This window comes from Euprymna scolopes, chromosome 2 (assembly GCF_053919585.1).
Source record: "Euprymna scolopes isolate OS-2025 chromosome 2, ASM5391958v1, whole genome shotgun sequence".
In the NCBI taxonomy this organism is placed as follows: Eukaryota; Metazoa; Mollusca; class Cephalopoda; order Sepiida; family Sepiolidae; genus Euprymna; species Euprymna scolopes.
The window spans coordinates 62342678-62355818 of NC_136483.1; the positions used below are offsets into that span (position 1 = coordinate 62342678).

Genomic DNA, 13141 nt, shown 5'->3' on the forward strand with positions numbered 1-13141 from the left:
ACAAAGTTTTAAGTTTATGAGATGATTTTCAAGGATCAGGGGGGAATGTGGTTTGAGGTAATTTGCATATCAATGAGGCTAGACACTGGAATGAGGGAATATAAGGCCGGCAATCAAGATGGCCGGAGTCGAATTCCCGAGAACCAGACTGAATGGGTTGGAACTGAGAATGTTCGAATGCTGACAAGAATCCATTTCTTCTTTTTTAATTAAAGATTCACAAGTTCAACAAGGAAACAAGAAGTTACATTGGAAAAATCCTAAACAAAAATAATACATAAACATAAAAAAAATAAAGATATATTGAAAAAGTTTTGTTCCCTACTGTTTTCCTCTTTTGATGAATCCTTTCACGGTGCTGCCTCGACTTGTGGTTGATGCTTTTCCGCCAAGACCTAAAATAATAGCAGTCACTACAGCACTCTTACCACCTGCAAGTTAAAATAGAAAAACAAAAATAAATTTGCAAACAAAAAATAATCATAAAATTACATATCAAATTGATGAAATAGATCCCTTAAAAACACCTAGAAAACAGTTTATTAAAATTAAATGTTTTTCTGTCTGGAAGATACGAGTGTTAGAAGTGTGTATGTCTATGTTTGTTTTCTATCAATGTTAATATGTGTGTGTGTGAGTTCAGGAGGTATTGTAGCATTGTGTGTATATTTACTTAATCATTGATATGCCAGTGTATTAATATGTGTGGAAGTGGAGTAATTGTAATGTTATTTTGTTTCTGGGTCAATTATCTTTCCATGTTTTTGGTTATAGAGTTGTTGTTTTATTAGAAATTTCATATAGGCTCGTGAAGTGACAGGGAATTATTTTCATTGGTTAAGTGTACAGTTAGGACCTTTAGGTGAAATGATTTTTCTTCCTTCAGGAGCGGATATAGCACAAAGCTGGATATTTGATGGGGAAGTGGAGAGGAGAAAAAATGGAAAAAACAAAAATTAGTAAAATATGCTGACATTCATTTATTCATTCAACAGAATGTACAAGACTCAATTCCCAAAACAGTGAAAATAACTTCAAAAGAGTGATTTATCATCTGATCATGTTGCAGAATCCCTGTTCCAATAACAACAGCAGAGAAATGATCTTTGAAATATTCAGTGTTTACTTGGTTAAAATACTTAATACTGATTAAATCAAAATAGTCAATCTCGATTGGTTGCCTATATCAAACTTCAACCAATCAAAAAGAGCCAGCTCCTGGAGCATTTCTATATAAGCAAATGCCAGTACTCTGTCCTCGGAAAAATGCAATGAGAGACCCAACTGGCCACAGGAATCTATGTGATTCACAATACAGCATAAGTAACTACTACACATATTTTTGGTATATAAACAAACTTTGACTTGGCAACTGGCATCTCAACAAACAATGCAAGTCACGGTCATAGACTTCTAAATACACAGACAATTTCACAAGTTCCATGTATACAAGGACAAAAACACTTTAATAATTCCATATCAAATCATCCAAAACAATGTGAAAATATCATCGATGCCTCTCAGATTTTAAGCAGTTTCCAAACTATTGCAATTTTTTAAATTTTAGGTATGTCACAAAAGGCAGCAAAATTGCTATAAATAAATCCAAACCCAAATTTATCACAAAATTCGTTTTTCATTTTGCAATAGTTAATTTCATGCATAGACAGAAACCTACAAGTTATTTATAAGGTACATCATAGCATGTTTTCAAAACATCAACCAAACAGCTCTTTATGAATTAAGCTTTGCAAATGCAGCAATCATTTAATCATAATCTTCATCACAGATTCTGTGAGTCCTTCCATTAGTTGTAATCGTTTTTTATAGACATAGCAGTTATCATCACCTTCTAACCTGTTGAATGTCTTATGTGGTTCATAAAAGTGCATGAATTGGACATATTTTTTCATATTATTTCTCCCCAAATAATGCGCAGTGCCACTTTGATGTAAGGGGCTACTATTTGGGGCAAAATTTACAGGAATATTATATTGGCTCCATAATATGAAATCTGCATTAATTAAAATATCATATGTAAGTGTATTTTATGACCGGGCAGCCTGCTAGTCTCTTGAATCCTCTTATTTGATTCTTGCTTTTTGTGCAATGCATTCCTACAGGTTATTCTCTAATGGATTCTTAGGCTTGATGATCATGTTATTCTTCTCCCTCTTTTATATTTTTTTTATGTTTCTTATTCTTGTCTCTTTCTAAACCTCCTTATTGAGATTTTATGGTATCATGGCAATTTGTACGAAATTTGAACCCTACAAGATTCACAAATTTAAATTTTATTGGATTATTTTGAAATACACTACAGAAAAGTTAAAGCCCTAAATTTTAACCAACTACCACCCCCTCCCCACACACAGTTTTAAAATCAAATTTTGTTTTAGTAGTTCGAGTCGTACATATTTTTATTTTAATTTCTATACGAGAATATAAAAGTGCTACAACACTATTCTGTGTGGTGAATTAATTTTACTATTAACTAGAATTTTAATAAAACCCAAGAAATAATTTCTTTTGCACAAGCAACATCGAATATTCTTATTATTACATATTTATAAAGTATTCTTCTTATTACATATTAATAAAGTATTCTTCTTATTACATATTTATAAAGTATTCTTATTATTACATATTTATAAAGTATTCTTATTATTACCTATTTATAAAGTATTCTTATTATTACATATTTATAAAATATTCTTATTATTACATATTTATAAAGTATTCTTCTTATTACATATTTATAAAGTATTCTTCTTATTATATATTTATAAAGTATTCTTATTATTACATATTTATAAAGTATTCTTATTATTACATATTTATAAAATATTCTTATTATTACATATTTAGAAAATATTCTTATTATTACATATTTATAAAGTATTCTTATTATTACATATTTAGAAAGTATTCTTCTTATTACATATTTATAAAGTATTCTTATTATTACATATTTATAAAGTATTCTTATTATTACATATTTATAAAGTATTCTTATTATTACATATTTATAAAGTATTCTTATTACATATTTATAAAGTATTCTTATTATTACATATTTATAAAATATTCTTATTATTACATATTTATAAAGTATTCTTCTTATTACATATTTATAAAGTATTCGTCTTATTATATATTTATAAAGTATTCTTCTTATTATATATTTATAAAGTATTCTTCTTATTATATATTTATAAAGTATTCTTCTTATTATATATTTATAAAGTATTCTTCTTATTATATATTTATAAAGTATTCTTCTTATATATTTATAAAGTATTCTTCTTATTATATATTTATAAAGTATTCTTCTTATATATTTATAAAGTATTCTTCTTATATATTTATAAAGTATTCTTATTATTACATATTTATAAAGTATTCTTATTATTACATATTTATAAATTATTCTTTTATTACATATTTATAAAGTATTCTTATTATTACATATTTATAAAGTATTCTTATTACATATAACGTATTCTTATTATTACATATTTATAAAGTACTCTTATTATTACATATTTATAAAGTATTCTTATTATTACATATTTATAAAGTATTCTTATTACATATTTATAAAGTATTCTTATTACATATTTATAAAGTATTCTTATTACATATTTATAAAGTATTCTTATTATTACATATTTATAAAGTATTCTTATTATTACATTAGTAATACACACGGACGAAAAAACGCTTTGGATAATCACAGATTTCAAGGTAGTTCTACTAAAATAGCCATATTTTTTAAACCAAAGCACTTCAAGTCTTCAAATTACTACTGTTTTGTTCGGAAATGAATATACTTTCAAATGAATTAATAAATATGAATGTACATTATATATTTTAAGAGTTTTAAGCAAATAAAGTGATAAAAATGTGAACGTCATAAAATGGCGTTTTCGGTAAGGTTTTGTAATGACCCCCCCTGTTTTCTAAAGGTCCGTACCGTGATTGTATGAAGAATTTCGTCATGAAATTTGGGAACCAATTAGAAGAGGTGTTAATCTTAATACTGTCAAGTGTCCGAAATATTTTTGACCATTTCTTTTTTTGTCGTGTTAAAAATAAGATTTTAATATGACGAGTATTGAACATTTTGAAAAAAAAATTCTTCGGACACCCAGTAGTAAGTAAATCAATCTTTTTACTATCTTTATCAATTAAAAGTATTGTTTTATGTTGAGTAGGACCGCGGTAATTGATAATTTAAAAGGACCTACCCGAAAAAAAAAATTGTTTCTTTTTAATCGAATTTGGTCAAATGAAGTTTAAGCAGCAGCAGCAGCTCCAGCCTGTAGAATCAGCGATAGCACAGTTGTAAACAAACACGCGTTCTTTAATTTTTATTCAAGAACGAATTAAGAAAAACATGAAAATATGAATATAAATGTTCTTATGTTTAATTAGAGCTATTTTGTTATCAGAATAACATTAGTTTAGAACTATTCGGTTTTCAGAATATATAATAACAACAATCCTAACCAATTCGGCATTATAAATCTGTTGCAATTTCTCACAAATCTCGTCAAATTTAAAAACATGGTTAAAAAAACAAAAACTTTTGTAGATATATAGCTTGCATGCACTTTTATTCTTTAAATTAGTTTTGAACAGCGAATTAAAACAATGTTTTACTGCGAACAGCCACAAATTTTTTTTTTTCAAAATCAAAATAAGTATCAAAATCTCGTTTATACATAGATTCGAAAAAGTTGTCAAAAAACAAATATATAACAAATAAATGTTATCAAAGGCAAGATAAGTTACTTTTCTACCAAACTGGATATATTTTTTGTGTTTTTATTCAATGTAACATGTTTATTCAGCTCGAAAAAAATACAGTGTTTACCGTGGAAAATTAAAAATGGCGCCCGGCCCGACTCTCTTTGACACGGTAAGTTTGAGAAAAGGAGTTAAAAATAATAAAAAACTATACAAAATACTGTTAAAAACTCACCGAATATATGTCAGCCTATGTCACGGTAATTGAGCGAGTTTCTAGCAGTATTTTGTCTACTTTTTTATTTTTAACTCTTTTCCCCAAACTTACCGTTTCAAGAGAGTCGGGCGCCATTTTAAATTTTCCAAAACATCGGTAAACACTGTTTTCAAGCTGAATAAACATGTTACATTAAATAAAAACACTAAAAAATTATCCAGTTAGGTAGAAAAGTAACTTGCTTTTGATAACATTTATTTGTTATATATTTGTTTTTTTGACAACTTTTTCGAATCTATGTGTATAGTAATACAAACCCTCAAAATCTATATCAATATTCTTGAAATTTTAAAAGCAGTTAGAAAACACATCAAACTACAATTAGGAAGCTTTTTATTTCGTTATTTTTTTTTCTACTTATTAAGCGAAAGATATTTTTACAACCTGCTCCAGCGTAGTATAAACGGCCTATGGAATTAACACCTTCAACCTCGAAAATAGAAATCAACAAATTTTTGAACGCTCTTTTTGAAAAAAAGCTCTCTTAACTTCACCTCTAATACAAATTATGTGTGGCAAGTCTCCTCCTAAAACACTCTTTAACCCTAACAATAACACTAAGTTCGAGTGGCAAGCCTCCCCCCAACAAAATACCTCTGTAAGCCACATACAAGCATCTAAAACAAACAAACAAAAAATAGATCCTTCCTTAAAGAAAAATACACATAAAAATAAATTGGTTAACTGTCCTAAAATGCTAGAACGGCCAGGAAATGATGAATTATTTTACATTAAATTTTTGTGAAACTAACCGCTCCCCCCTCTAATATTGTTTTTGTTAGCTTTGTCTCTGTCAAGTTTTCAGTATGTTCACACATAATTTTCCTTAGCCCTACAATTAATTCAAAGTCCGAATGGCAACCCTCCTCATATTCTCATTGCATAGAAACCCTCTTAAAACTACACATAATCATCTTAAAAAAAAAAAAAAAAAGCATGCATATTTTCCCATAGAAAAAAAAACAGTTAACTGCCCTAAAATGCTAGAATGACCTGTAATAGGAAATTATTTTACATTCAATTCTAAAATAATTTGTTTATCTTTCATTAAAGTTTTTCATGGCATTTTATACATAATTTCCTAAAAAGGTAGAATCACATTTTGGAGGGGTGGTCAGAAGGAGTTGAGTGGGGTTAAACAGAAGGTATTAATCTACAATAATACCAAAGAAATATTGCAATATATTCATTTTTAAATGGTCTTATGTTTAGATTTAAGTTTTTTGCACATAAAGCACATTACAATTCAACTTTGAGTTCTCCAACTTCTTTTCTGTTTATGGATACATGGCATTTTTAAGGAATTGCTGCATATTTATGCACATTTACTGCAGATTATTTGGAAACCATAAACTTTGGGAGATTTTCAGTTGCATATTCTGATTCCTTGTACAAAAATACACTTATATGGTAAATTTCATTTCTTAGTCTTGTGTTTTAACAAAGATATGACATTTTTACTGAAAAAGTAGTGTAAAAAATGTGACGAAACGCATATGGTCTTAAAGAGGGAAAAATATCCAAACGTGTGAGGCACAAAAATAGCCATAACTTCCTTAATTTTAATCAGATTTAAAAAATTTAAAAAGATTCTTTCTTAGCTCATCAAGCTCTTTCTATGCATACCAATATTGAAATATTTCAAGCTATTTCAATTTTTTCATGTGTATTGCTAATTACATATTTAGAAAGTATTCTTCTTATTACATATTTATAAAGTATTCTTCTTATTACATATTTATAAAGTATTCTTATTATTACAAATTTATAAAGTATTCTTATTACATATTTATAAAGTATTCTTATTATTACATATTTATAAAGTATTCTTATTACATATTTATAAAGTATTCTTATTATTACATATTTATAAAGTATTCTTCTTATTACATATTTATAAAGTATTCTTCTTATTACATATTTATAAAGTATTCTTCTTATTACATATTTATAAAGTATTCTTATTATTACATATTTATAAAGTATTCTTATTATTACATATTTATAAAGTATTCTTATTATTACATATTTATAAAGTACTTACTTCCATTTCTGCCAATTATGAAGTTGACATGAGGTCCAAATTTTATATCAAGTTTGTTGTGGCACATAAAATTTTTCAGGATAACTCTTTGAATGTTTCCAATCTGGCATTTGTCCTGAAGAAAAATAAATTTAATCAGAAAGAAAGTAAATCATCAAGAATACAACTACAAATAACTTGGATGATAATGTATTAATAATTAGTAAAACACATTTAAAATAATTGAAAAATGCTGAATTAATAAGATATCAATCATCACAAACTGGCAATTTTACAAATCAGTAGATTAATCGAGCTAAACATATTTATCACGTCAATTCCTACTTTGCCAGCTTGCTATCACCGTACAAATTTTGCTCCTTGAAATACATGAAACATTAATAATAAACATTTCATTCAGAACTTTCTTGTAAACATCAAACAAGATATTTCTCATTTATTTATATTGACTAGCAGAAACTGTGGAAATTCCTCGACAGCATCTTTCATATGTAATATACAACTGCTGGGCATTCTGTGAGAATTCAGCATTAATAGATACCCTGCCATATTATCGTAGCCCTTTTGTTAAAACTGTAAAAGTATTTTACATAATCTGGTTAATGTAGTGTCAGAATATATCTGGTTATGACAATTTATCTCCAATATCCCTATAGGAGTCTGTGACATATTTCCATTGTATGGACGCCCTGCGCAAACAGAAACCCTATGATATCATTATAACATCTTTAGGCAGAACAGATACTACCCTTGGATCCTAGCCAGAAGACGAAGGAGATATATTTTAGTTTCACGTACGGTCCAAAAGCAACATTTTATTTTTAAATTGCCTCTTCGGTGATCAGATCTTATTTATTAAAAAGGAGAATATAAGGTGATTATATATATAAAAGGCAAAATGTGTGTGACCATTTCATGTATGTCTTACAAAAGGCTTTTCGAGCACACGCTCCCGGGTTCGTTACTATCGCTTACAACTGTTTATATGGGTCCTATATCATAATATGTAGGATTTGGGAACGCAGGTCGTCTCTAGATTTATTTACGTCGACTTTTATGAGATTCGCGCTGTTTCGCTTTGTCCCCGGTTCGTCCTGCATTTGAGTATAAATACAGTGAAAAACGTTGTTCTCGGCTTTTGCTCTGCTTTCCTCCCTTCCCAATATCATCTGGGGTGAAGTGAAAACTAAAAATAACGATTGCGCGATGACCTCATTTAGCGTCGTCCTGTCAATCAAACCTCTTTTAGCTTTATAAGCTTTAACTTAACACGTTAATCAATTACTCTCACTCGTGGTCGAGACCGTTAAGTATTGGCATTGGTTTCCACCTCCGCGTCAAAGCTTCCGGGTTCAATCCCTCCTCCTGACCAAAAGTTTTTTTTTATTACTTCGCTTATTCTTTAGTTTACCCCCCCCCCCCATACACAGGTTTATTTATGCCATTTTTTTCCGTTTTGGTTTTGGATTTTTTTTTTTTTTACATCGTCTTTTTTATAATATTTAAGCAGGATTATTAATTACCCCCCCCCCCCTCATAGACACACCTACAAATACCCGGGCAACGCCGGGTACCCCCCCCCCCCCCGCTAGTATACCATGAAAATTAAATTAGTGTCTCTATATACTAATTTAGTGTTCGTAGTATGTTATCACCCATTTTCTTTTTTAAAAAATAGGATCTCTCGATCAAATAATTTATAATCCGGAAACCATAACATACGTATGTTAAAGGTACTACAGTATTAATATATAGATAAGCATCAAAATTTTGATAGTTTTGATACAAATTTATCTTTTAGATATGTCCGCAAAAAGAGAAATCAATTTGCCTTTTCAACTGCAATTTAGAAAACGATAATGTTATGAAAATTCTTAGGAAACATTAGAACACAAATGCTAAATATTTGTTCAAGAAATAAAACGACAGGTAGATTTGTTACATTATAATTAAAACATTTATTGAATAAAAAAAAAGTTAATTGATAAAATGTCCTTGTTCAAAACCAATATGCAAATTAGTTAACATTACAACTGATATTGCATATGCATAAACAGTATAAAAATAAATGTTGAATGTTGTGTAAAGTTAAGTTGAAATATTGCGTTATACTGTTTATGCGAGACATGGGCTCAACTTTTGCATTGATTCATTTCGATTGGACGATATGTTTGGTAAGTGAGAAGCAAAAAAAAAAAAAAAATGAAAAAGGTTCATACGGTCATTGTCGGTCCGTACACAAAGTCAGGATTCTGTGAAGCAACAGATGTATTTCCATCAGAACTATTGTCATCATCTATTGCTGGAGGAAATAGTGGATCGGGAGGGGCCCTGGACCTTTTCGTTCTCCGCAAAGTCACCTCTTCCTCCTCATCGCTGTCGTCCTCAACATTCACTACCCGTGTTCGTTTTGGCATCTGGAATTAAAACGGCAACAACATCAAATAATCATTTGAAAACTTTCACAAAAGTGAAATAAATTTTAAATAACTCGGATGTTAATAGTAATTCATATATTTTATATTCGTTATATATATTCTTCTTTGCATCTGATTAACTTTTTCTTGTAAACTACTGGGTCAATCTGGCTGAAATTTGTATGGACCTTTGTTATAATAAGGTGCAGCAAACTAAATACTATGGTACCCATTCAATGCACAGTTATGAATTAATTTGATTGGTATTTAATACAAAAAATGAGCACAAATTTTACTGTATTCAACCATCAATTTGGCATAAACCACTCATTCTAAGTTAATATGCTATAACTTTTGGCCGTTTTTAACGGGCTAAGAAGTCTACTTTCAATAGTGGGGCAGATTGCTGAAACAATCTTTCACTTGGTGCTTGTATCACTAAGTGAAAGATTCTTATGAAATATTGAGATAACCTGCCCCATTACAAGATAAATTTCTTCTATAAAAGAATTGTGATTGGAGTTATTTGTTTTTCATATCAGTTCTTGGATACGTTATTTCAAATTAACTGAATAAAACATCATATGTAGCTGTTGATTGCAGAAAAGTATAACACTCTTATAATTATTAGTCATACTAAACAAATTTATTAAAACTTTCCTTTTTGACAATAAATATAGGAATAATAATCTATCTATATTTATTACCAACTCTAAAAGCAGAGAGTTTGCATAATGGCCTAATGGATACGACTGTGAACTAAAATGGCAACTATGCAGATTTTGAATTCTTTCAGTGTATTATCACACTAATATTCTTGTGAAAATGTATGAACCACAATTTAATTTTAGCTGAGGAAAAAAATAGCAACTTGTGTTCAATCAAATGCAACAAATAATTTATGTGTAAAATAACGAAAATATGGACTGATGTGTCATGCAGCATTTTTGTGCACCACCATTGGTTCTCGTCGGGGTATTGGGAGATTTCAATCTCAGCCAAGAGGAATGTCCACCAATGTGATGTTCAGTCGATCCTCTTCTAAGGCTTCTAAACATGACTAATTAGGGCAAAAAAAAATTGAAAATCTTTGACAAGGACGGCCTCCAATGCATTCTGTGTTGTCTCAGCTGTTATCCTCTGCCAACACCTCAATCTGAAATCTCTGCCAACAGTTTTGTTGCAATTATGTCTTTGATGGTTTAGGCATGCAGCTTGTCATTCAGAAAGGGAATTCATTCATGACATGATCTTCTCTATGTTTTTCCTGAGTGGAGCAAGCATATCAATAGGCAGCTGGGGATCTGGACAGCAACCATCAAGGAGAACTTGGCTGAACTCTGCAGGTGGTTGGCCTTTGATAGTAGGATCATGATTGATTAACGGTTACCTTAGTTTAGAATGTGGTGCAGGCCAAGGAAAAAGCTGGCTCAACCCGACCAGAATGAACATCATTACAACAACAAAATAGACAAACCCAAAGTAATATCTGTTTTCATCTGTTTATAAGATTATATAAAAACGACATTCGGTAGTAACGTGGCCCATGAGTCATGGAAAAACCGATTCATTCAAATTATTCTTTCTTTTTTGATATTGCGTTTCCATCTACAAATTAGACAGGAAAGTAACCTTTCTATAGTAATTGTCTGTATTTTTGAGATGAGGTGTTTTCATTGATTGAGATTGTCGGACTGACTTCCTCATCTTGGTTGTTATAGTCACTTGTATTTTGTATTGAACTGGGGAACCGTTTGTTAGGAGTCTTGAACCCAACCCTTTATTATTATTATGGGGGTACTGTGTTCGGACTCCAGCTAGGCTCTGGGACATAGTTGCTTATTCTCTGTTTTGAATGTTACTTTTCACTGTCTTCGTTCAGGATTGAACTCAGCACCTTTGAGTAACTGTAAACTTTGATACAACGTCTCGGACCACTCGGCCATATGTCACTAGGACAATTCTTAGTTGGTTTTTGTTAATGTTAAACCTATGTTGTTATTCAAGGTTTTCTCTCTCTATCAGAGGTGTCCAAATTGCATTCAGCTCTAGGTGACTATAACAACCAAGATGAGGAAGTCAGTCCGACAATCTCAATCAATAACCTTTCTATGTTTGTCTCTTTCGTGTCGGAATCAACATCTATGAGAGATGTGGTCAAAGAGTATCTAAGATGCGTAGCTGAATCAGATGTAAACTCACTCCATACAAAGATTCTAATTGCAGCAGAGGCACTTTTGAATAATTCCTCACTGTTTTTGGATAATTCTGAGGGAGATAGCTATTGTAATAAAAGATCCATTTATTTTTCATATGAGAATTTGGGACGCTAAAACAAATGCAGAACATTTAACATTACAAAATCATTAATAACAAAAAAGAAACTGATATTTAAGCTTGACGATAAATGTCTTGGAAAAGTAACTTCTGATTAATTGTAAGAAAAAAATGATCTGTTTTCTAACTACTTTATTTAATGTAACAAAGTTCTCACATTATAAAAATCATAAATAACACAAAAAAAAAAGAAAATGCAAAACTAATTGCAGAGGAATTGTCGTTTTTATTAAAAAAAAAAAAACAACTACTTTATTTAATGTAATATTGCAATGAGGTTTTCAATTTTATATAAAACTAGCATGGGTGCCCGGCGTTGCCCGGGTATTTGGAGATGTACGTTGAGCAAAAAAAAAAAAAAAGAAAAGTTTTTTAACTTTGACTCCTATTATGATCCCTTAAAATTTATTGTTTTGGGCTCAAATTAAGTTATTAAGTTAGATCCATGTCCAATGAACCTATATCTAAAATTTCAAGTATTTAGACCCAAAATTGTCAGAGGAGTTTGGTAGAGTTCTCAAAGGTCAAATCGTTAAACTTTTACCCCTTAATCGCCTAATTTCTGGCCGAAAATCGATCACAACAATTTTCCCAAATCTCAGTACCCAGTATATCAAATTTCCAGTCTGTAGACTTAAAATAAACAGAGTTATTGCGTAGGGAAATGTACACACACAGATACACAGACAGACAGACACTTTCACTTTTATAGATATATAGACAATATTGCTCCCTGATCCAATTCACTATTCTTGGGAATATTTGTTCAGCTGCAAATGGAACACTTTTTCTGATATACCCAACAATCTGGTATCTACATAAAGATATCAATTTTAATTACTTTTAAATTTTAGTACTTTTAAAAGTACTTGAATCTTTAATAATAAAGCATATAAATTTTGTTGTCAATTATTTGTAAACGTTTTGGTACTAGTGCACTTATTGATCCGTGCTGAAATAATAATGTTATTATTTAAAAAGCCATTCTTAACATTAAAATTATTCTGTCCTTTCACCTAACAATTTAATAAACAAAGCATGGTACTTATGCAGAGAAGCTACCATGCTGAAATAATGACGTTATTATTTAGAAAGCCATTCTTAAAATGGGAATAGGGGTGTTTTGTAACTATTCTGTACTTTCACCTAACAATTTGATAAACAAAAGTTAAACTTAAGCAGACAAGGAACAGTACTGAAGCATTAGTATTATTATTTAGAAAGCCATTCTTAACATGGGGAGGGAAGATGTTTTCTAACTATTCTGTACTTTCGGTGCCAATGCAGAGAGTGATCCGCGCTATTTTTTAAATT

At 29.9% G+C, this 13141-nt stretch overlaps 1 protein-coding gene across 1 annotated transcript in view; it reads right to left on the bottom strand.

Annotated features, from left to right (window-relative positions):
- LOC145291548 (structural maintenance of chromosomes protein 6-like) overlaps positions 1-13141 on the bottom strand; it is a 95239-nt gene that overhangs the window by 77900 nt on the left and 4198 nt on the right. The window contains exons 2-4 of the mRNA XM_080137566.1: positions 9293-9490; positions 7074-7188; positions 326-431 (exon numbers count right to left, since the gene is read on the bottom strand). Of these exons, the coding sequence (XP_079993692.1) occupies positions 326-431; positions 7074-7188; positions 9293-9490 (419 nt within the window). The remainder of the gene's footprint in view (positions 1-325; positions 432-7073; positions 7189-9292; positions 9491-13141) is intronic.